Source organism: Stylophora pistillata, chromosome 4 (assembly GCF_964205215.1).
Source record: "Stylophora pistillata chromosome 4, jaStyPist1.2, whole genome shotgun sequence".
Classification (NCBI taxonomy): domain Eukaryota; kingdom Metazoa; phylum Cnidaria; class Anthozoa; order Scleractinia; family Pocilloporidae; genus Stylophora; species Stylophora pistillata.
In genome coordinates this window covers 19776121-19798211 of record NC_142522.1, presented here as the reverse complement: position 1 = coordinate 19798211, position 22091 = coordinate 19776121, and the positions used below count along the sequence as shown (strand labels likewise).

General features: G+C 39.0%; 4 protein-coding genes across 4 annotated transcripts; all 4 read right to left on the bottom strand.

Annotated features, from left to right (window-relative positions):
• Positions 1–553: 553 nt before the first annotated feature.
• LOC111332951 (LIM and senescent cell antigen-like-containing domain protein 1) lies at positions 554–8998 on the bottom strand. The gene is made up of 13 exons (XM_022938442.2): positions 8721–8998; positions 7493–7538; positions 5956–6022; positions 4990–5110; positions 4210–4250; positions 3758–3788; positions 3537–3617; positions 2984–3079; positions 2488–2542; positions 2158–2250; positions 1710–1758; positions 1134–1209; positions 554–910 (listed from the first exon to the last, which is right to left on the bottom strand). The coding sequence occupies exons 1-13, from the start codon at positions 8858–8860 to the stop codon at positions 796–798; spliced, it is 1011 nt and encodes a 336-aa protein (XP_022794177.1). The 5' UTR covers positions 8861–8998; the 3' UTR covers positions 554–795.
• Positions 8999–10893: 1895 nt separating this feature from the next.
• LOC111332952 (uncharacterized) lies at positions 10894–13676 on the bottom strand. Its single transcript, XM_022938443.2, has 2 exons — positions 13047–13676; positions 10894–11308 (listed from the first exon to the last, which is right to left on the bottom strand). The coding sequence occupies exons 1-2, from the start codon at positions 13525–13527 to the stop codon at positions 11040–11042; spliced, it is 750 nt and encodes a 249-aa protein (XP_022794178.2). The 5' UTR covers positions 13528–13676; the 3' UTR covers positions 10894–11039.
• Positions 13677–18279: 4603 nt separating this feature from the next.
• LOC148732771 (uncharacterized) lies at positions 18280–20283 on the bottom strand. The gene has a single exon (XM_088757907.1). It carries the CDS (start codon positions 20281–20283, stop codon positions 18280–18282), a length of 2004 nt encoding a protein of 667 aa, XP_088614033.1.
• A 352-nt stretch (positions 20284–20635) lies between these two features.
• LOC148732770 (uncharacterized) lies at positions 20636–21394 on the bottom strand. The gene has a single exon (XM_088757906.1). The coding sequence runs from the start codon at positions 21392–21394 to the stop codon at positions 20636–20638; it is 759 nt and encodes a 252-aa protein (XP_088614032.1).
• Positions 21395–22091: the final 697 nt, after the last annotated feature.

Sequence of the window (22091 nt, the reverse complement as noted above, 5' to 3'; positions counted from 1 at the left end):
TGAAAATCTGCATCACAATAGAAAACAACTGTACAGAAAAAAAAATCTGCCAACTTTGTTCAAGTTAAAGGTGTAAGATATTGAGGATGTAGGGATAATTGGAAGAGGACCCAGTCCCAGTCATGATCAAAGATGACCAAACATTTCTTAACAAGTTCTGAATAAGACTAAAGCAACCTTAGGTGTTCATGAAACCTTCTCAACACCATCCCATCCATAAAAATCAGTAGTTTGTAGAAAGAGGGATCGTACCTTTGTTCCTTTCAATTTCCTTCCTTTTATTTTTGGTAGAGGACCTTTATTTCCAAAGACAACAAATAATTTCCAAATAAGACCAAGGCATCCTAAAGAGCTTATACAATATCTTCGATAGCATCCCTTTCATAACAAGTGTGCTTACACAATTGAGATCCTTTTATTTTATGTTTTTACTTTTTAGCTCGAGTCATTTAACCCATTCTCTCCCTAGATCTTATTAGTATTTCTCCTCACTGCCTGTCACGCAATTCTTGTGGTGTTAGTTTGGAGAATTTGGCATTGGATAACCTCATAATCTCCCAAATGATATTTTTTTTTATTCTTGTCATTTGTCTGCTTGATATTGTAATGATATTGTAACGAGAAACTGTGTCTTGGTCACTGATGAGAGTTATAGGGTTTAGTTTGTTTGTAATAGCTCAAATTATTCTGCCAGGTGTCATAAAGTGGTCTGCAGGTTTGACCTTCTTTGACACTACTGGCAAGTACACGTATAATGAAATAGCTAGGACACAAAAGCGTTCAGTCTTCAGGCTGCTACTTTCTACTGGCTGTTTGCTCTGCTTTCTTCAATCTCTTTTTAAGCTCAAGAGGCATCTTCTCATAGCACTTCTTGCACAGTGGCTGCATGTCAAATTCATGAAATTTGCTCCTGCCAAGAAAAAAGGATTATCTGAGCATGTCAAAAATGGGTAAGTTTAAGCAAGCAATGCCATCTCTCTTGAAATTATGTAAGATTTCTTGCTGCTTCTTTACTCAAAATTCAAACAGTGATATGCATCAGTGATGCAAGAAGAGTTGAGAAGAGACAGAGAGAGGCATTTGGAACAAAATTTTAGTCCAGCCATGCAAAAAAAAAAACAGTCATGACTCACTTGAGATTTAAAGAGATGTTGCATCCAATGCAAGTGAAATGCTGAACACACCAGCACTTGTGAAGGGCATTCACCACTGCACATGAAAAAAAGATAATACATGAATTATTTATTAAGTACTTTGAAAAAAAAGATACACTGCATTGAACAGTTCATTCTGATTGGTTTGTGTTAGCTGGCACAAGAGCAAATTTTTTGTTCTGCAAACAACACAGGTGTGAAAGCATAAGGTTTAAGTTGAAAGTCTGTTCATCACTTTTACCACCTCAATAACCCAACTACAATGGTTGTAACAACAACCTAATTTCAGAGCAGAACTGTTGTCAGTGAGAGAGTTACAGAATTCCCCAAATCTCAAATGCATTTTGTTTCTGTCTTTTTCTCTCTTTCATCCTGTGATACCAATACTGTTACTAGAACTTGCATGAATGGTAGGATTTTGTTTAATTCAGTCTGAGGCCAACTTAAATATTTGTCAAAAGAACCTATCACAATAACGGTAAAATCATGATAGTAATTATTTCTATTATCATTATTGTTATTATCGTTGTTAATATTGTTGTTATTGTTCCTTACCATCTCCAACAATAGCTTTGTTGCATTCGAAGCATACATCACCAAACAACTGTAAAAAGAGACAGGAAAATCAAATCTACATCTCATACTATCACTAGGTTACTATGTCTGTTTAACAACTTAACAAGTTGAAATGAAGTGAGAATGAACAGCTTGTTGGACAATTTAAAATGATTAATTGAGTAAATTCCTTCTGAATTTATTATCAGTGTCTAATACGGATAGAATCTTAAAAAACTACAACAGTTACTGTAAATTCCTTTTTTCCTTAGACTTGACTTCGACATGACGATATCAGCTATGCTGTAATTTCATCGTGTAGAAATAAATGTTTTTATTTATGAAAAGTAATGAAAAAGGGCACTTAAAAAACTGCACTGAGTGAGAGCAAGTGAGGTGAATGCATGTTTAAATGACAAAATGTGATTACAATTATTTTGTACTTCACCTCATTATAGTGAGTCTCGCAGTAGGCCAGTCCCTTCCTTTCATAGTAACGATGTCCATAGAAAGGCTTCTCACACTTGGCACATACAAAGTGCTGTTTAAAACAAACAATATTTCACATTTAACATCCTCAAGTTTCACCTTCTCTCTCAAAACTTTACTGTTCCAGAAAAAATTGGACTAACTAACAAACAAACACCACCCAGGAACTGATTTGCTCTCTGACCAAATAAGCTCCTGGGTTAATACCAGGAAATATCCAAGTGATATAGCTGGAATAATTATAATCACTTGATCATAAGGCAGAAAGTCTTATGTCTAATTTGTTTACCTCTACATGCCAAGCTTTTCCGAGGGCATGTACCACACGCTCTTCAACAGGTCGCCTGAGATGAAGAAATGTGTTACCAATAGATATTTCAGTTATCGTTTTCATATCTTCAGTAGTTAACCATTTGACTCCAGAAGTGATTAACATGTAAATTTTTCCATATAATGTCCATACATTATCTTGCAAACAAGTAAAGGTAATACTTGGCTAAAAGTTACTATCTTGATCTGACAATAACAATATGTAACTTTATTACAAGGGAATGTGTAAGGTTGTTTGGGTCATTCTGTGCAGCAATTTTGTTGCTCTGCTTTCTGTCTGTATTTTAGCCCTGTTCTACTGGGTAATTCTTTGGAATAATTTTGGTGTTTCGATATCCTGATATGGTAAAATGCATTACTATGGAAGAACAACTCTTGATCTTTGCCTGTAAGTGGACAATTATTCTAAAATTGAAAATTAACATAAACGTGACTTGTATTTCATGTGCACTCACCTACAAGCACCACAGATCGGTGTCCCCATTTTATCATGGCATCTTAAACAATACAACTCTGTGTCTCGCTTGCGACATAGATGGTCCAGCTCTTTACTAACAAGATCATTGAGAAATTATGTGAGAAACTAAAACCAACACACCATTTGAAAAGAAGCTTTTCAAAGGTGTTTCTTCATTTACAGTGCACCCCTGAAGTGTCATACTAAATGATTTATGATTCTTTGAATTCTAACTTTGAAGACTAAACATCATCTAACTCATGGCCCACACCAAACTCCATCATTAAGAGTAAGGCACCAGTGTTCTCCTTTTCAGTTGGTAATGGGTAAAAAATTTAACTCCTGTGGTTACCTCTAACTTATCAATGTCTAAAAATAATCTGATTTTAGTTTTGAATTTGTTTGGTTGAGAGAATGGCACAATTAATGGGATGATGTAAAGCAAAACTAAAGCACTTGTGAATTACTTTCAAAGCACCGTTGAAAATGTTTAAGTGTAAAAAAAAAAATCAAACAAACAAGAGAAAAAAACAAGAAAATCATTATCTTACTTGCACGAGAAGCAGTTGTAATGCCATGGATGAACAGGCTCACCCATGTACATCAGATGCTGTCCCTCGGGAATGTAAGTACTATCAACCAAAGAAACAGTTGAGAAGTGTATAAAATACACTAATGATATCTCTCAGTTCCAAGTACACACAGGCACAAAAGAAATACAGAAACACAGTGGATGAGAAAACCATTTATCAGTAATGCACATGATACTTACTGACACTTGCGACACACATATCGTCCCGTTTCTGGAGAAAATAATTTTTTTCTTTATAAGTAACTTATAACAAAGCAATTTCAATGAAAGACAAAATTAGTTCACACTAACAACAAATTTCATCAGAAGTATTCTTCAAATATACTAACTTTGAACAATACTATCATGTACTGACAATTAAGAGAACCTACAAAATATCCAAACAACATTGCCGTAACTCAAGCATGTCTTTTATTTTTTTTAATGCATGCCCATGTGATTACCACAAATGGTAACTGCACCACAAGACCATAACAAAATACCCTGCGAATAAAGTCTACTCAAGTTTTCAAGGGAGGTCAAAGGAGATTAGCCCAAGTATAATTATGATCTTCTACTGAGGCAAAATTGTTAAACATGTACACCAAAATGCACACCATTACGCGATTGAAAAAGAATCATAATTTTCTTACTCTTAGTCTTTTCATCTGCATTACATTTCTTGCATAGTGCCCTACAGTAGAGAAATAATATTGCCTTGACATAAATTGAAAATTTAATCCTTAACCTTTAAGAATGATAAGCATCTACTTTCTCCCGACAGTCTCACCCCTGAATCAAACATTAAGGTCGTGAGAATAAATAAAATGATTGCAGACTCAAGAATCTCTTGACCCTTTGACAAATTCTCCTTGTAAGTATCATAGGAAATGTATAGAGAACAGTAGTGAAAATTTGCTTACTGATGTTGAGGTGTTAAGCTACTTTGTAGCACACTGACATGTTTTGCTACCAGAACCAACCAAAAGAAAGACTGTTCCATAATTTGTTTGGTTGATTTTAGCCTTACTTTTTAAAAATGACATGTACAAAAATCATTGTTTTCATTCACAGTTTCTTGAAAATGCCTTGAAAAGGCATTTTTTGATTAAAAGGATTTGCAATTTTTTTACATTCTTTATTGATGAACTTCTATGTTTCAGAATAACAACATGGCCCATAAAATCCTCTTAAAACTTCCTAAATCTGATTGTCAATTCACCCCTCTAGCTGCTAAACATTGCCTTGAAAAGTAGTTATGAGAATTTGTTATTAGACCATGACAACATCTTCTACATGATAAGTTTGAGAATTCTCATTACTGTTTTTTGAATGATGTGTGAATATTATAGGGAGAAGTTACACATTTATCACTTCTGGGAGTTAAAGGGTTAAATTGATGAGTGAGAAATATTCACACTGTTCAAACTCACCTGCCTGCATTCTTGACAAAGCCAGAGTCTGCCAGTCCATCATTACAGATTTCACAACGGAAGCAATCAGGATGCCAATTAGCTTGCATTGCCTTTATAACACGTCCAACCACAAACTTACCTAAAGAAGAAATCTAAATGTAAGGCCATTCAAACCGTAACCGAGTCTAAAACTTTCACCCCATCACCTCTAAAAACTGAAAGTTAGATTCTCCAAACTGATAGACATACTAAGCTTTGAAGGATATTCTTGAGAATTTGGTTGAATATCCAAACATCATCATCTAACAGGAAGTCTTTTTCAATCTCATTGCTCTCCTGCTTGATGGTGTACTTTGAATATATGGAGATTGTTCCATGAAAAGTGCACACGAACAATTTTCATACATGAACATGTGAGTGCAGCAAATGAGTGTGTATTTTGATGCATCACAGTGAGTGAATAAAAATCTTTCAAGCACTTTCCAAGATGTGATGTTTTCATTTTAATTAATACATTCTAGGATTTTTCCCACTGACCGACCCATTTCAAAGACTGGGAGCCAATGACTGTGAAAGAACATAGTTCTTCCAATCAGAGACACAAACGATAGTACTGTACTTCACAGTGAAAATCTCAGTATGTATGAAATAAAAGGTTATTTACAAACTAACCATCCGTGGGAGTAACCAGTTCACAGGGCAGATTTTATAAATTTATACTTCCGGACCATAAGTCTGGCACACTAACTGTGAGGCCACAGTGTTTCTCACTTAACAGAATTCTGGGGTGACAAGATTTTGACAAGTATCTTATCTCGGAGAAGCAGCATTTTACTCCTTGTTGCCTCACACTGTAGACACTGGAGAAAAAACTCTGGTGGTGTAGGCCTCTTGGCAACTGTATGCAGACTCTACCTCATGCAGTTGGAAATTGGTCCTTGAATAATTTTAAAAAGTTGTTCAACAAATGTTTGGCACCCTTACCACACTGTTTGCAACAAGGAGCAAACAAAGTCTGGAAGTCTTCTTCACAATATCTTCGTTCATCATACTAAAAATACAAAACATAGTCCATGATTTCAGATCTACAGAATGCCTCAAATTTCCTCTTACTGGCAGCTTTACATTCATATATGAACAGACAGTCTTTGTACAAGTTGTAGAAAGTCTGGTGGCTAAAGGCAAACTCCAGGTCTAACTTTTTTTTCCCACAACCCTTAACAATTGTCCGAACATGCCAACATGAGGGGACTCAAATTGTCTGCACTGGAAGTATCCCGGAAAGTCCCATACATTTTCTTAGACTGAAAGTCTAAGAAAATGTATGGGACTTTTTGAGCACTCCAGGCAGCTTTCCTGTAAGGCGTCATAATCTTGTTGCTGCTGACATCTATGTGACAGATAATTGCTTTTACAGTGTTTTCTTTGCCAGCTTATACTTGTTATCAAGTTTCAATAAGACGGCTCTCATTTTTCGCAAGAACAATGAAGTTTTTATAAATTATGAGATCAGATGTAAGAGCACGTGTTCAACTAATTCACTCTTCTTGCTTGGGAATACATTAATAAAATGTCGGCAGACCTTGAGGCCTCCACTAAGCTGGAAATACCTTATATAAACGGGAGGTAAAATCATGAAAAAATACTCCCGAGGAGAAACGAAAACAAAACATAGAATGGAGAAAGCAAAAGCGTCAGCAGAAGAAAGCAGGTAATCTGGCTCTGCACGCTGATACTGAAGTTCTGCCTTGTCACGATCGGCGATTGCTTGAAATATTGCAGAGGAGTAATTCCACAAACTTCTGTTGTGAGGACATACCAGTAACTATGCTCGCTTAATGCATCACTGACGAAGCGAGAGAAGGTCGAAAAACCTTTCCTTGGCGCCATTTTTGGGGAAAAAATTAATACCTAAGAAAACTACATTCACAACAAAGCAATCTGGGAAAAAAAAACCGAACATTGTCCAGATCCAAAAACAAACATTGTCCAGATCCAACTGAAAGGGGCACTAAGGATATTAACCATGCAAACGTTGACATTAAAACCACATATTTAATGGGAGTAAATCACCTAGGGAGTTTGATATGAATTTCCAGTGCAGCCGATTTGCATCCCCTCATGTGGCAATCCTACATAGCTGGAGGTTGTGGATGCAAGTTGTGTTTTTTAACTTTTGATAAGCTTCTTCAACTCTTTCCACCCCAATATCAGCATGCATATTCTCCATACTATTCTCCATCCATTTCCTAAGCTGCAGACAAGGAGAATTTGTCAAGCAATCTGGAGAGTCTTTAGTTGCCGACCACCTCCTTCATTCTGACTCGTGACCATAATGTGTGATTCAGGGGTGATATCATAGAGTAGAAGTAAGATGCTAGTGCTTCTTAACAGTCAAAGGCTTAACCTCTTAGCAAACATCAACCCTATACTTGCTCAAAATATTTATTTCTGAGTTTCGTTTTCAAGCCAGGGGTGAATGTATTCCCTTCAATACAAAAAGCAAATAGCAAAAACTTGCCTCGTAAAACAAGCCATCAGGAAATGGCTGGAAGCATTGCACACAACTAGTAAAACAAAACAAAAAGTAAAAAGTTACATTTAGCGAAGCTGGCAAACACTGATTCTAACTGTTGTTGAGAGTACGTTATTTTGTATGCATGTATTAAGTCAACCATTTCCAGTCACAAAGTAACAATAATTAATTTTTTAACTATTGCTCTGATACAGAATGTGTAGACCACACATTATGGCTAACATATCTACCAGGCTATCCTTCTTGTAAATGATTTAAAAATTTATACTTTAATTTTATTATTGCCACAGTCACTGCTAGAGAATTTTATTGTTTTTAAATTGGTAGCCACTTGGGCAAAATTGGATAAGAATTTTGTTTGTTTAAAACTAAATGCATTTGCATGGCTTTAACCTGTTTTAAAATCTCATACTTACGTCCTAAACAGATTGTATGCAATGAATGAAAGTGAAAAAAAATATATCCTTAATAGACTACAAGTATCACACTTACATTACTAAGTTAGTCTGACAGTTCATAAGTGATTTGTCAAATTTGGAGGTGTTTGTACACTGTTTGGGGCCCAACTCATGTACAGTAAACAAGGACAATATATTTTACCTCCCTAAAAAAACATTTAAACGAATTCAAGAAAAAGAAAGTTTTGGAATTTCAGAGTCACTACCCGACTGTGTAGAATTATGCCAAACACCAAACAGAGTACCCACTGAGATTTGAATTTTCATACGACAAGTGAGGTTACACTGATTGAGTAGTCACCCACACTCAGCCTCCCCGGCAATTTTCCATTTAGTTTCCCTTGAATTCCCACCTGACTTCTCGGCGGACATGACTTTCGATCGTGAACAAAGGTGGGGTAAATTCTTGTAATTTTTTAAGGCAGCCTTCAGATTAAATACACTAACAAATCTAACACAAACTTGCTTGAGGAAATAATGTACCAGTATACTGATTAAAAGAAATTTCCCCATGCAATTTTAAAGGTCACACGGTCTAAAATGGCTCGAAAGTCAAACTCAATAAGAGAAATCGGAACTAAAAGTTGAAATGAGCTTTCTTTCGTCAGGTAGACTCCCGTAGATTAAATTGTCTGTTGTATGTACATATCTACGAATCACGTCGTCTTTCCAAAAAATAAGAGAAAACTTATAAAGACAACGGTGTCAATTGATTATTTATCTCAGTTTCACAAATAAAGAAATTAAAGACTTACACAAAACAGCGTTCGTGTAGAATTTGACCATTGGAATTTACCATTCGCTCGTCAACCCCAAAACTTTCTTGACAAACGGCACATACGGCATTCCCCAGTCCATAACCCGCTGGCGGCGGCATATCGTTTTGAACTGGCATTCCTAATAGAAGGCGATTAGAGAATCCGATCTGACTTTCATAAGTTATCAATAACGAAAGGCCTCACAGCTGATTTCAACCACCACAGACAACAACAACGTATCTCAGCTCTGAGGCCGGTCCTTTAAAACTCAGAAAACTGGGTACTAGCTCTACTGGGTTGATGGGCACAAGATTACCCTCCTTGTGTCCCGCTAAGCAACTCCGTGTAGGGTACCAGTACCCGGGGTGTGGAGCAATTTCATTTAATACGAAATTTTATAGCGCTTAAGATCAGGGCATCTTCAATACTTTGTCTTATGATACTTCCTATGATGCACAGTCGATCTCCGGGGGGGGGGGGGACAGCCACTTCCTTAGCCACCAGACTGACAGTTGTTCGAAGGTCAATTAGCGTTAAGCCGCTAACCCAGGGGTTGATTTTAATCCAGGTTCCTAGATTTCTCTGTTCAAAAACCGCTTTGGGATAATTTACCCAATTCTTTTTAGCGCATTCAAAGATCAAATTGCAGACAAATGGAATTGAACTGAATTTTCTTTTAAAGCTTTCATATCTGAAATCAAGTTTCACACTATCCCTGGCCCCTGGGTATCTTAACATAGCTTTGAACAACCCGGACCAGAAAGGGAAAAGGATTTCTTCAACAGGGTGAGAGTTTAAAAACGGTGGCAGTACATTCCACGTAAATTTCTGTCAAATGCCACCACCATCCCCACCCTCCATCACCATATCGGGAGCAAATCATCTTATGGAACCTGTACCAAAATTAATACCCCATATCTTAAATATCAGACTCAAGGCATACGTCAAATGTTAAAATAAATCATTTCACTTTCCTTTCATTCCATAATCCTAGATCAGCAAGCGATCAATTTGATCTCTGAAAATTACAACCGTATTCAATATCTATTTGATACATATCCTACGCTTAAATTCTAAGCATTGACTGACATTGTCATTCGACAAAATAAGAAATACAATCATTATAACCTATTCGGGACCAGTCAGATCAAGAGCTGATCAGAAGATATGTCCTCTTATAAAAAAGCCGTTGGGTTGAATATTTTTATCAAACCAACCTTTCAACTTCTTTCGCCTTCATTATGAGGCTTTGCAACTGAAAAGATCGCCCACGCCCCATCATTTGTTTCGTTCTAGCGTCAACGTTAAGTTTCAAAAAATCAATGTGTAAGAAGATTAATTAAAAAGAAACCGTTACTCCCCATCCCCTCCTCCATTCGCGAGCAGAAGAGACGTAATTTTGTTTTATATTATGTTAGTCAAGCGGACACAAGAACGAGGAAAGCTCGCTAGCGTAGGTCAAGTGAGAGAAGAGTAGCGCAGAAAACAACGCAGGAGCGGTGCGAACAATGATATGTACACCAGAGTCATTCTTATGCTCCTTCGCGCTCACGTCGCGCTTCCTCAGCTCGCCTGTAAACCGCCGAAAAAAACGACGTCTACGACTTCATGAGCGCTCTCAAGCTATTCATGCTACCCGAAATACTCTGTAATAAATCATGTTCTTTTGATTGGTTAAAAATAAGGGCATTCAACTGATCATAACCAACTGACAACGGACTCCTGGAAAATCCCGAAAGGCCAGTTTGTAAAGCCACCACTATAGACGGACCCCGAAAAATTGCTGAATTAGCAAGCAACCCAAACATCCATTACAGCATAAGTGTGTACAAGGCGATCTAATTCTTATACAATCAAAACCCTTTTCATTTGAGAGCGGGAAAAGCAAAACCAAATCAATCCCATTGATCAATTAGAACAAAAGAAATTGCTTCGAAAGGTCATCGAAAACTCAAAGTAAACGCATGTTAATAACCTCATGGCGAGGAAAACACGAGTTTTCACGGCCTAGTCGTAACACACAACTTTTGACATTCAATCAAAAGTATCTCCATATCATTGCTACAATGAATCATAGTCTCACTACTGAGAACTAGCCTCCTCTGAAGCCTTTGTTTAGGATGTTCCTCAAATCAAGAAACGGCTGCTCCATCCGAACCTCGTTCCTTTCTCCATTTCGGCCAATCCTACAGGACACCTCGCGCTAAATTCACCTATTTCCGGAGGGGATGTTGTATGTCATCTCAAACAACAGCTGCCAAGGAGAGTACTCTGGAATGTATGTTCAGTGATCATGCAAAATGGATAGGACTCTTTTCAATACTCAAACGGGGTGTCCGGTTCATTTATCAACTTTTTCCAGAACATAAGTGAAGCCAGCCTTCCGCTCTGCGGAATGCATGTCGGAAAGACGGTTAGCATGGTACCGAGGTAGTTGTATCCAGGCCCAACATAATGATACTCGCTCAGGTAGCCACAGGCGTCATGAGTTGCAGTGTGATACAGAATGGCGTCTATTTCTTCTTTCTCTTTTCCTGTGATTCGATAATGTTTGTTGTTTGGGTTTGCGAGTTCTGATCTTCCTCCTGAAAGGCACAGAAAAAAATTTAATATTCCCGATCTATATAAACTCTTGTTCTTAGGCCATCGTAGCTTGATGAAGAAAATAAGACAAAAATCCTGCGTTTACAATTTCTACTCTTTCGTCAATCTCAAGATAAAATTCCAAAACACACGCCGCATAAAATCCTTTTTTCCTTACGAAGATAGTTTGAACCGATCTCAAAGGTCCAAGGTTATCTATAAAGCTGTTTGCAGGAATTGTGATGAGTTCTACATTGGCAAAACAAAACGAAGACTCCATGACAGGAAAACAGAAGATTTTAAGGCTCTAGCTAAAAGTGACCATTCATCAGCCACTGCTGATCACGTGAAGACCACTGGTCACAACATTAAATGGGATCATTTTGACATTTTAGCGTCGGGAAAAACTGACTTTCATTGTAAAATTAAAGAGACTTTGTTCATTCAAGAGCTAAAGCCTTCCCTTAATGTCAATGTTAGTAGTGAGAAGTTGTTATTTTAGCCAGTACTTCTCATTAGTCTAAACATGTACTGCTGTAGATTCTTTTTGTTTCAGTCTAGGTTCCAGACCTCTTACATTCACTAGATGGTTTTAATTCACCAATTGTAACGGTTCACTTTTGAAAATGTATGTTGACTAGCATACGAAGCGTCAAGTTCTATATAAAATGCATTGGAAAACAATGTTTATCACCACTGTTTGTCTTATTTTCTTCATCCCCTGATTTAAATTAGGTAAATCAGGGATAAAAACGGTGGGTAAATCAAGTGAGTAGGTGGTATTTTTTGAGTTATGGGCACCGGCCCCTGGTAAAGTTATATAAACTAAACTAGACCCCATGTAGCTCTTTCTGAAAGACGGCATGTAAAAAAGTTCCTTGATACTATTGAATTTTCCCGGATTTCTTGTTGCTATCACTAAGAGGGCGCTTCCGTTATGTGACTAAAAACAGAAAACATGATGGTTACTTCTCAAAGGTGGTATCGTCAAAGATAAAGAAAAAGTTTCATGCGCTCTGAGTAAGTTACTCACGTCTTATAGTTGCAGTTAACAGCAATGTATACAACTTTGTATGTTGCTTCTTATGCAAGCATATCTCTGAGCCAAATCAAGTTTATTTCATCTGTTATTTCTGCTGTTTCATGCTTATGTGAGGGTAGTTATTCTTGAGGGGATCAAAACCTGTCGTTGATCAGAGGGGTCGTTTCTACTTTTACCTTTACTCAAGGCCAGGTTTGCTTTCAGACTTGAAAAATTCTATCGTTATTTTCGGTGGTTATAAGAATTGTGCTGCCCCATTATCCATTTCAAAAAAAATCTTCGCTCTGGGAAATTTCACTTTTAAAATTGTTGCTAAAGAACGCAGAAACGATGATCCCGCGCACTGCAGAAATATATTTGAAGGATGATAAATACAGAAGCCTGCATTTGGCGCGAAAGTGTTCTTGTGTGTTTGTCCTTGATTATTATCTGTTCCTCACAGTTTTGTTCGCTTCTCTGAACAGATAATTTCCACGCACAAATATACAAGCATGGAGACCATTTTTTATTTATCAATGGGTTGTAAAAGGTTTTCCAGGGATACAGATTTTCTTGGTGGGAAATAACCCGTGAAAAAAAATTTCCTGATTAAAGAAGCAAACATGAAGGGTTACTGTCTCAGTATAAGCTCGAAAGAAATTGCAGATAGAAGGGGGCGTGTCCCTATAGAGAATGAAACAAAATAGTTCCATACGAACCTGTAGGATGCAAAAGAACACCGAACACTGGGTCAAGGCCACCAAGCGTGTCTGCAATGATCTCTCCACATCTCAACTGTTGTTTCGTTCCCCAATACCAATCGTCATCATGTAAATCAGCTAAAGGCTTCTTGTTGTTGTGGATACACTGGAAACACTGCTGTTCTTGAATATTTCTCTCCATGTCCTCTCGCTGTCCGCGAAAGAGCAAGAGCCTTTTGTAGTCAGTCATCATTTTTGTTTCGTAGAAACCAGGTTTGCCCTTCGTACGGAGCTTGATGACTTCTTTAAGAATGCATTCTGCCTCTGCAGAAAGTCCTTTGCCATTTTCCACCAGATTGTAGAGCTTCCTCAAATGTTTACCAAGGCACTGAATTTCTTCATTCCTCGTAGCTACACTCGCTCTTCTTTCGCTAAAGGACGAGTAAAAGAGCTCTCTCAGATAACTTTCCCTCTGTTCCTTTGAGAGATACGAATGCATTTAAGTATTTAAGTACGCAAAAACCGTGACAGCACTCAGTCTCAGCTCCTAACGTGTGGCAAGTAGGTAAAGCGAAACTCTTCATAACATGGTTGGTAGTCATGCACTTCTATTCCATTTATTGAAGTGTTTTTCTCGTGTATGTTGCCAAGAAAAATAGCCAATATTTTGACATCTGCTTACGTCAACACGAGTCTTGTCTTGCGATTTGGTAATTTTGCGGGTGGTGTGATGTTTTGCGGTTCCTGAATGGCCGTCGTTTGAAATTTTGCCATAATTCCTTTCTAAGAGAGACTTGGCAACCAGCCAGAATTTGTCTCAATAGAAAACATGTTATTATTAATGAATAAACCTGTTTTGACTGGTTATCAGCAAAAGAGCGATGAGATTTCCTCTCACGTGCGTCACCAGCAGGATAAATAAACCGGTATGGTGCCATACTCTTTTATTAGCTCATTGGCTCCGAAAGCCGGTTATTGTGATTATTTATTTTTCATTTTAAGCCTTCTTTCTCGAAGTTTCCTCAATTATTTTTTTTTTTTTTACAAATTATTGGCAACTTTAGCGCGTTTTCAAGGATAAACGGGATAGCACAACAATTAATGCAAGTATGGAAATTCTACATGAAACGTAGCCGAGTTTTACAATCACTTGCATGCAAGGGCACCGAATATTTGTTGCCGCCATAAGCAGGGAAAACTTGAATTACATATGGGCCGGGTTGTTCAAACCGCGGTTAACATTCTCCGGGATTAGTGTAAAATTTTAAATTCAGTTTTATAGCGGCTCTGCAAAAGGATTTTTCAATTGTATGTTTTCGGTCGGTTTAGATTCATATTGAGAGAGGGCCCAACAACTTCCTTTGCCCTTAAACGCGCTTTTCTGCAAGAGATATTGAAGCCAAGGTTAACTTCTAATCCTAGATTAACGTTAACCCCCTTTCGAACAACCCGGCCATGGAGTGTAGTTGAAGTAATACGTATTCCCACGAGTTGCAAGAAAATCTTCCAGTCCGCTGCAAGCTCGAAGATATACTAACTGGTTTATACCCTGTACTTTTAATTACAATTTGTCCCTTTCGGACACAGACCACAACATAGATCTGATATGAGACGTGCGCTGCGCAACTGGTATGTCAGTTTGGCAACTGGATATTCCCCTTTCTTCGATAACCTGGATAATACACACCTTCTGATTGGTTCTTACTTATGATCTATTGGAGGACGACGCATGGATGACGTCACCATTAAATGGATATTGCGTTTTTGATCATACAAAATAATTTTTTTTTTTTTTTTTTTTTTTTTTTTACATCCGAAACAAATTAATTCTATATTGCCGTGCGGTTGAACAGTTATAGATCCTAGAAGACGTCAAAATATGATAAGAAGGTCAATGGCACTCTGGGCTACACCTCGTGTGCCACTTATCTTGGGGGTTACCAGGGTATGTGTGAGTATAAACATTCTATCTGTAATTATCCAAAGTTTTTGCGAGTATGGGTATACAAGGGTTTACAAGTGTATGTAATAATATCCATGAAATACCGGGGCGCGGGGCATGTGCAGGTATACAAGGCTTTATATGTGCATATATACCCTTGTATAACCATTGATACCACGGTATTTTTGTGAATACCCCTATGCAGACATCTATACCCTTGTGTAGCCATGAATACCCCGGTATTTTTGTAAATACCCCTATACGCACATGTATACCCTTGTGTAGCCATTAATACCCCGGTTTCTTTTTTTATGGATAAACCTATACACACATGTATATCCTTGTATACCCATTGATACCCCGGTATTTTTGTGGATGCCCCTACAGGTGATTTGCATGTTCAGTGGCGCGCCTAGCAAAGATTAGGGACCTTAAGCAGTCAGGACGGCAACGCCAAGGAAGACTTCGATTATAAAAATGAATTTCTACTCTTAGTTAGAATTTCAAAAATGGCCGCATGAGCTTACTGTCTCATACGGCGCCACAGCTCAACTTCAGCATGACGTATAAAAGTACCATTGAGTTCCAAATGGAAATTAAAATAATTTGCCGTCGCGGTTTCGGTTCGCAGACGACGCAAATTTTGGCGATTTCACGTTGTTGTTTTGCATAGGGTGGCTAAGAAATGTACAAAGTTTCAAAATGCACGTGCTGAGCTATTGTTCTGCCAATTATATCTCTTGTTTTTCCACGTCCTCGTTGCCGTCGCCGTCGTGGTTGCTTAAGGTCCCTAATTAGAATTCATTATCGTAATTGCAAATTCGCCTCGACTACACGCGGCGGGAAAAATAGGACATGTGACTTCTATTTTAAAAGGAACAATTTATGATGTAACGACTTTCGAGGCTGATCATTAACGGTCGTAAACGTAAGCATCAAGATAAAGCATCGAGATAGCGAATCAAGGGATCCAACTACTCAGAAACACAAATTATAACTTACGAAACCGTTTGTCGCTTCAACTAAGAATATTGTAAATAATAATTCATCTCGAAACCAATTAATTTTCAGTTGACTACGACGTAACCACGGATGTAACGAGCCGTGTTCACTCTAGTACAAGTCAAACCTGACAACGTTGATCCCTGGTGGGCTAATCTTCAAAATAAGTAGCACCTTCAACCATAGGAGCGAATCAACATGTGTGTATAGAAGCATCCATAAGAAAAGCGGGGTATTAATGGCTACACAAGGGTATACATCTGTGTATAGGAGTATTCACAATAATACCGGGGTATCAATGATTATACAAGGGTATACATGTGTGTATAGAGGCATCCATAAAAAAAATCCCGGGGTATTAATGGCTACACAAGGGTATACATGTGTGTAGAGAGGTATCCACAAAAATACCGGGGTATCAATGGTTATACAAGGGTATACAGGTGTGTATAGAAGCATCCATAAAAAAAAAAACCCGGGATATTAATTGCTACACAACGGTATACATGTGTGTAGGGGTATCCACAAAAATACGGAGCATCTTTGGGATACGAAGGCTTGCGTGAGTTTACCAGGGTGTATATGGTTATACAGCGGTTTCCACGAGTACACAGGATTATCTATTTTAAGAAAATTTATTTTATCTATGCATGTAGCAACTCCCTCTTTGAAGCTTTGCTAATGATTGAAAACAAATTGGAATTTGAAAAAACTTCTTAGAGTTCACATGTTGGATATGATGGAGAGTCTTTTAAACCAATTGCTCTAAAGTTTACTCGGGGACTAAGTGCCTTTAAAAAAATATGATTAAACATTTGTTTTGCTGCAACAACTGGTCCTGTTCTGAAAACTATAGTAACAATTTCCTTGGTATGATTACTAAAAATATAGCTCTTGAAGTTTGTTCTAAAACTGTTAAACTCATTTAAAGAGAAAATTGTGCGATGTCCTCTCTCACATCAATATATCTAAATGTCAAGTGAGCTTTATACAGAAATGTATCCCTGTATGTATCGATCCGAATTGTCCTGAGCAGATGGCTTCCTCTTACTAAAGGCTGGCAGTTGATTATTACGAGTCTTATATAATCGTTCCTTAATCCAATACATTCTGTTAAAGAGGGTTTTTTTACTCGTGCTTCTTATGATTCCGTGGGCACCGGCCAATTTCCAAAATCAAATGATACGTTGTCGCCAATGACCATAAACGGAGCCCAGTGAAAAGTTTTCTCAAAGCCATTGTTTCTCATCCACTTCCTGGCCTCGTGGAGAGACTCACTGACACTTTCACCGCGGAGCAAGTGTTCGTAGAAGCATGTCATGAACTGCTCTGTGGCTTCGTCGTCCAGAGCGCACCGTGCCGCCAACACTGAGCAAGCACCGGATCCTGGGAACGCTCGAGCGATGCCAATAAATCCTTCGGCTTTGATCTGTCCACGAGCACTGTGACAACAGCTAAGTACCACCAGTTTAGCTCGCAGCTTCACTTGGTAATTTTGACAGGGCCCAAGAATATTTTGGTGTTTGCAGTGCTAATCAGAGGCCTTCTTTGAGTAATTATAAGCTATGAGTCGAGGTATTTCTAGATAATGGCATTGATTTGGCTTTTATGTTTCATTTTCCCTCACCAGATACAAAATAAAGGCTTTATGTCAAGACTTTGGTCTGTTTGTAGCATGAATTATGCTCCAAATTTCATTTTGCTTGGTCTTAGAGGGGCATGGAGAGTTTGTGCCAAAAACTTAACAAACATTAATAAGCCAAATTTTTCTCAACTGATTTTGATAAATGGGTCACTAAAGTACATACTGGATTTGGTTTTAAAGTTATGCAAGAAGGCAGGTGAATGTTATGGTTTTTTGAAAAATGGCAATTTTGGGTAGTGATTTTGACCTCAAATTTGACCTAACTCTAGCCCCAGGCCCCTCTCTTTCTAATCGCTTGAGAACAAAGTTACATTTATGAGGTAAAAGCTCCACTATAGTAGAGTCCATGGTCAAGTTCATTTGGGAGCACAATTTACCGATGGAGTTTTATAGCACTTAAAATAAACCAAAACGTAGGCGTAATTCCAACTCGTTTATTGTCTCTAATGTGTAATCGCCTCCTTTTATATAGGTAATATGAGAATCATTAATTTAATCAATCAACTGTCACTGTACAAACAAAACGAAATATCTGGTTTCACAGGTAAAGAAATTGTTCTGGCGTGGGTGCGTCTCCATGTTTCCGACACTCCCCAAAGTTTATTGACTGCGTGAGAAACTTTCAAAATTCACGAAATGAAAATAAATCAATGTTCAATTATTCACGAACTGTTCAATTGTCTGCTGATTTCTCCAGCAACCGCTGCGGTGCGTCGAGGTCTCGCAATGTTATCTCGCGTAACTTGATTATCTGGTTGAACAATAGTGGGTTGCGTTGCATGTGTGACTTCATTGATCGCCTTTACTTCAATTGGAATCAAATGTTGCACTACTCTTCGAAGATAAACAGGACGTTTATTTCTGCTTGTTGTCTTGACGATAGCGGCACGAATCCTTCCATCGGTTCCAGGAATAAGTTCTTCTACTTTCGCCAGTTTCCAATAACATCTTGTCGTCGAATCGTTCTCCAGCAACACGATATCTCCGATCGATATTTCTCGAGCACCATCTCCCTTGTTTCCAACGCTCGACTGCTCTCGTAAACTAGTAAGATACTCTCTTCTCCATCGCTTAGTTGACTGCTGAAGTAAACTCTTGTGATGTCGAGCTCTTCTTGTCAATGACCTGTAGGTACTAATGATCTCGTAATGTGAGCTGTTTGGCGTTGAGCTGATCCGGCGACCATAGATAAGATCCGAAGGTGTCAAAGGGGAAGAAATTGAATCTGCGTCGTCGTACATGTATGTAATGGGTCTTGTATTGATTAGTGACTCGATTTCCACTAGCACAGTTCGGAGTTCTTCGAAATTGAGAGTTGAACGACCAAGGACCTTTTTTAGAGGTCTTTTAATACTACGAACCAATCTCTCCCAAAAACCTCCCCACCACGGGGCCCTTTCAATAATGAAATGCCAGGAAATTCTTTGGTTTACTAGGTATCGCCAAACTTCGTCTGATCGTGCAATCTTGCGTATTTCCTTGCACGAAGACTTGAATGTTTTGGCGTTATCCGATGTAAGAGTCGCGGGTAGACCTCTTCGGCTGGCAAACCGTCTGAAGGCTAGCAGAAAATCTTGAACGTTAAGGCTTCTACATATTTCTAAGTGTACAGCTCTTGTTGACGCGCATGTAAACAAACATATGTAAACCTTCGATTCGTTGCGTTCAACTTCAGGACTCTTGGTTTCGATGAACAGTGGCCCAACAAAGTCGAGACCAACATGCGTAAACGGAGGATCTTCGGATACTCTTTTTTCAGGCAGATCGTTAGGCGGCAGAGAGCTGTAAGGCATGCCTTCGTATTTGCGACATGTTACACATTTTCGAATAAATTTCTTCACGACTTCTCGTCCACGAAGCACCCAGAACCGTTCCCTTAATGTTGTCAGAGTATCTCGTATTCCACTGTGTTGAGCAGATTCGTGTGACTGCCTTATCAGTAGCTGAACAAATTCATGGCTTGCTGGTAATAGGATAGGTTTCCTTGAATTTTCAGGTAATGGTGAATTGTTCAATCGCCCCTTACATCTCACAACGCCTTCTTGTAGGTATAAGCCAAACTGTGTGACATACGTTGGCGGGGTCGAATTGTGATCTTCGCGCTGAAGGAATTCGATTTCCTTGGTGAACGACGATGCTTGCACTGACTTGATCCAGAGATGCTCGGCTTCCCTTAGATCGGTGGCCTTTAAACGCACTTCTTCTTCGGTACTCTCGTTTCGAACTCGCTTCTTGAACTTCCTTGCAAACTTGATAACCAGGGCCGTTACACGGAGCAGACGTGTTAAGTTGTGAAAGCGCCTTATGTCGATTATCTGATTGATTCTCCTCTCTGGAGTGTCGTCTGAATTATTCACAAGTGAATGCGTGAGAGATGGTGGATTCTTTATAGCTTCTTCAAGAGCAACCTTATCTTCGGATTGCGTCGATCGGTTAACGGGCCATTCAGAATTTGGTTTGTAAAGGAATGCTGCGCCATTCCACCAAGTCGTATCTGTGGAAAGTTCCTTAGCGGACAAACCACGAGAAGGTATATCTGCAGGATTCAATTCGCCCGGGCAATGTCTCCACTCATCCTTCGAGGTCAATTTTCGAATTTCTTCCACACGATGTTGGACGTACTGTTTCCATACTCGCTTGTTTTTGATCCAGCACAAGGCAGTCATCGAGTCGGTCCAATTGATTGTTTTCAATTGTTTTTCGTTAGAATTGAATTTGTGAACAAGTCGTGCCAGGAGAACTGCTCCTAGTAATTCCAGCCTCGGGATAGACTGTTTCTTCAACGGCGCTACTCGTGATTTTGAGGCAACCAAACGAACGTCAACTCGTCCGTCTTAATAGAGTGAACGCATAAAAATGACTGTTGCATACGCACGATGAGAGGCGTCGCTGAAACCATGAAGCTCTATTTCTACAGGTCGTGACTGAAAATAACAACGCCGAATTCGTACATTGCTGAGGCATTTCAATTCTTCAAGTAGCGTATTCCAAGTGATGAGCAAAGTTCCCTTTAAATCGCTATCCCAGTCGATTTTGTCTAGGGCAAAGTTCTTGAAACAAGATTTTCATTGCAACGGTGAAAGGTGTCAGAAATCCAATGGGATCGAATATCTTGGCCGTCAGTTTCAGAACTGAACGTTTTGTTGCCGGAAGTGAACTGCCATATTTGTACAATTCTGTGAGATCGAAGAAAAACTCATCAGACGCAGTGTCCCAATTAAGTCCTAGAACCTTGACAATCGTGTCGTTCTTCACTTCAGAGCTTCTAGGTGTAGTCGATAATTTGGCGTATGACTCGTCGTCTTCTGTCGTAATATCTTGATTCGATTGGGCTCCGCTTGAATTTTCAACACTCTCGATCGCTCTCAACAGGGTGCGCGAGTTTGAATTCCATTTTCTAAGGTTGAATCCGCCTTCGGCCATGATTTGCTTTGATTTCTTGTAGACGACGAGAGCCTCCTCGTCAGTTTCTGTTCCGGTAATCAGGTCGTCAACGTACAAAGACCTTTCTAACATTTCCGCCATCTCCGGTTCGCTTTGCTTATACAAACGCAAATGATGCCTTATTGTGGCTCCCAGGATCGAAGGCGAAGGGCGTAGACCGAAGACAAGTCGGTTGAATCGAAACTCTGCGATCTCTGGTTTCTTCGCGAACGGATCTTCGAACCATAGAAATCGGAGCATGTCTCGATCTTCTTGTTTGATGCCCACCATCAAAAATGCTTTCTCAAAATCTGCAGTAAGCCCGATGGCATTCCAGCGAAACTTAGTTAACATGTCGAAGATATGGGGAATATAATTGTCTCCAACTTCTAAACAATCGTTCAGAGAGCGTTCTTCCTTAGAATTCTTGGCTGATCCATCGTAAACGATGCGAACCTTTGTCGTTTCTCTATCTTTTCGTACAACAGCGTGGTGAGGTGAATAATAAACCCTCCTTTTATTGAGCTCGTTCGTATTGTTCAAATTTGGCACCTTTTCGACGATTTCCGTTCGCGTTTGCTCTTGTATAATCTTGTCATATTCGTGAAGGTGTAGTCTGATCGTCCGGGTGAGTGTAGTCCTGAGAAGGACTGTTGTCGGTGGCAGTGACTGACGTTTCGACAACCTGTGCGGAAGTCATCATCAGAGTCAAGTGAGTGATTGTTGTCAGTAGAATGTTCTTATTCCAGTTCGTGTGAAATGATCGGTTGGTTTTGCCGTGATGTTATTGGCTGTAAGACTCAAGTGACGTAAGTCGTTCGTGATTGGTCTGTTTCGGTCTGTCGGTAAAGCTAGGTTGTTCTTTTTCGGTCGTTTGTGATGTTTATGTCGTGAATGAGTCGTTTGTATGGGGCGGGTAGTTGTTGACATCTGTTTAGGGGAGTCTGTTCTAAGTTAGTAAACCAGCTTTCCAGAGTCAGTCGTTGAAAATAGTCAGTGCTGTAGGTTAGGCATTGCGCAGAGTCCCAGTCAATGTTGTGGTTGGTAAGTC

Excerpts from the sequence above, each read along its gene's own strand:
- LOC111332951 (XM_022938442.2), bottom strand. The coding sequence starts at position 8,860 with ATGCCAGTTCAAAACGATATGCCGCCGCCAGCGGGTTATGGACTGGGG. Across the intron at positions 7,539-8,720 it reads CTACACGAACGCTGTTTTGT|TTGTGTGCAATGCTTCCAGC; the intron begins GTAAGTCTTTAA and ends TTGTTTTACTAG. Across the intron at positions 5,111-5,955 it reads TCCTTGTTGCAAACAGTGTG|GTAAGTTTGTGGTTGGACGT; the intron begins GTAAGGGTGCCA and ends TTTCTTCTTTAG.
- LOC111332952 (XM_022938443.2), bottom strand. The coding sequence starts at position 13,527 with ATGCATTCGTATCTCTCAAAGGAACAGAGGGAAAGTTATCTGAGAGAG. Across the intron at positions 11,309-13,046 it reads TGTTCTTTTGCATCCTACAG|GAGGAAGATCAGAACTCGCA; the intron begins GTTCGTATGGAA and ends TGTGCCTTTCAG.
- LOC148732771 (XM_088757907.1), bottom strand. The coding sequence starts at position 20,283 with ATGACTGCCTTGTGCTGGATCAAAAACAAGCGAGTATGGAAACAGTAC.
- LOC148732770 (XM_088757906.1), bottom strand. The coding sequence starts at position 21,394 with ATGTTAACTAAGTTTCGCTGGAATGCCATCGGGCTTACTGCAGATTTT.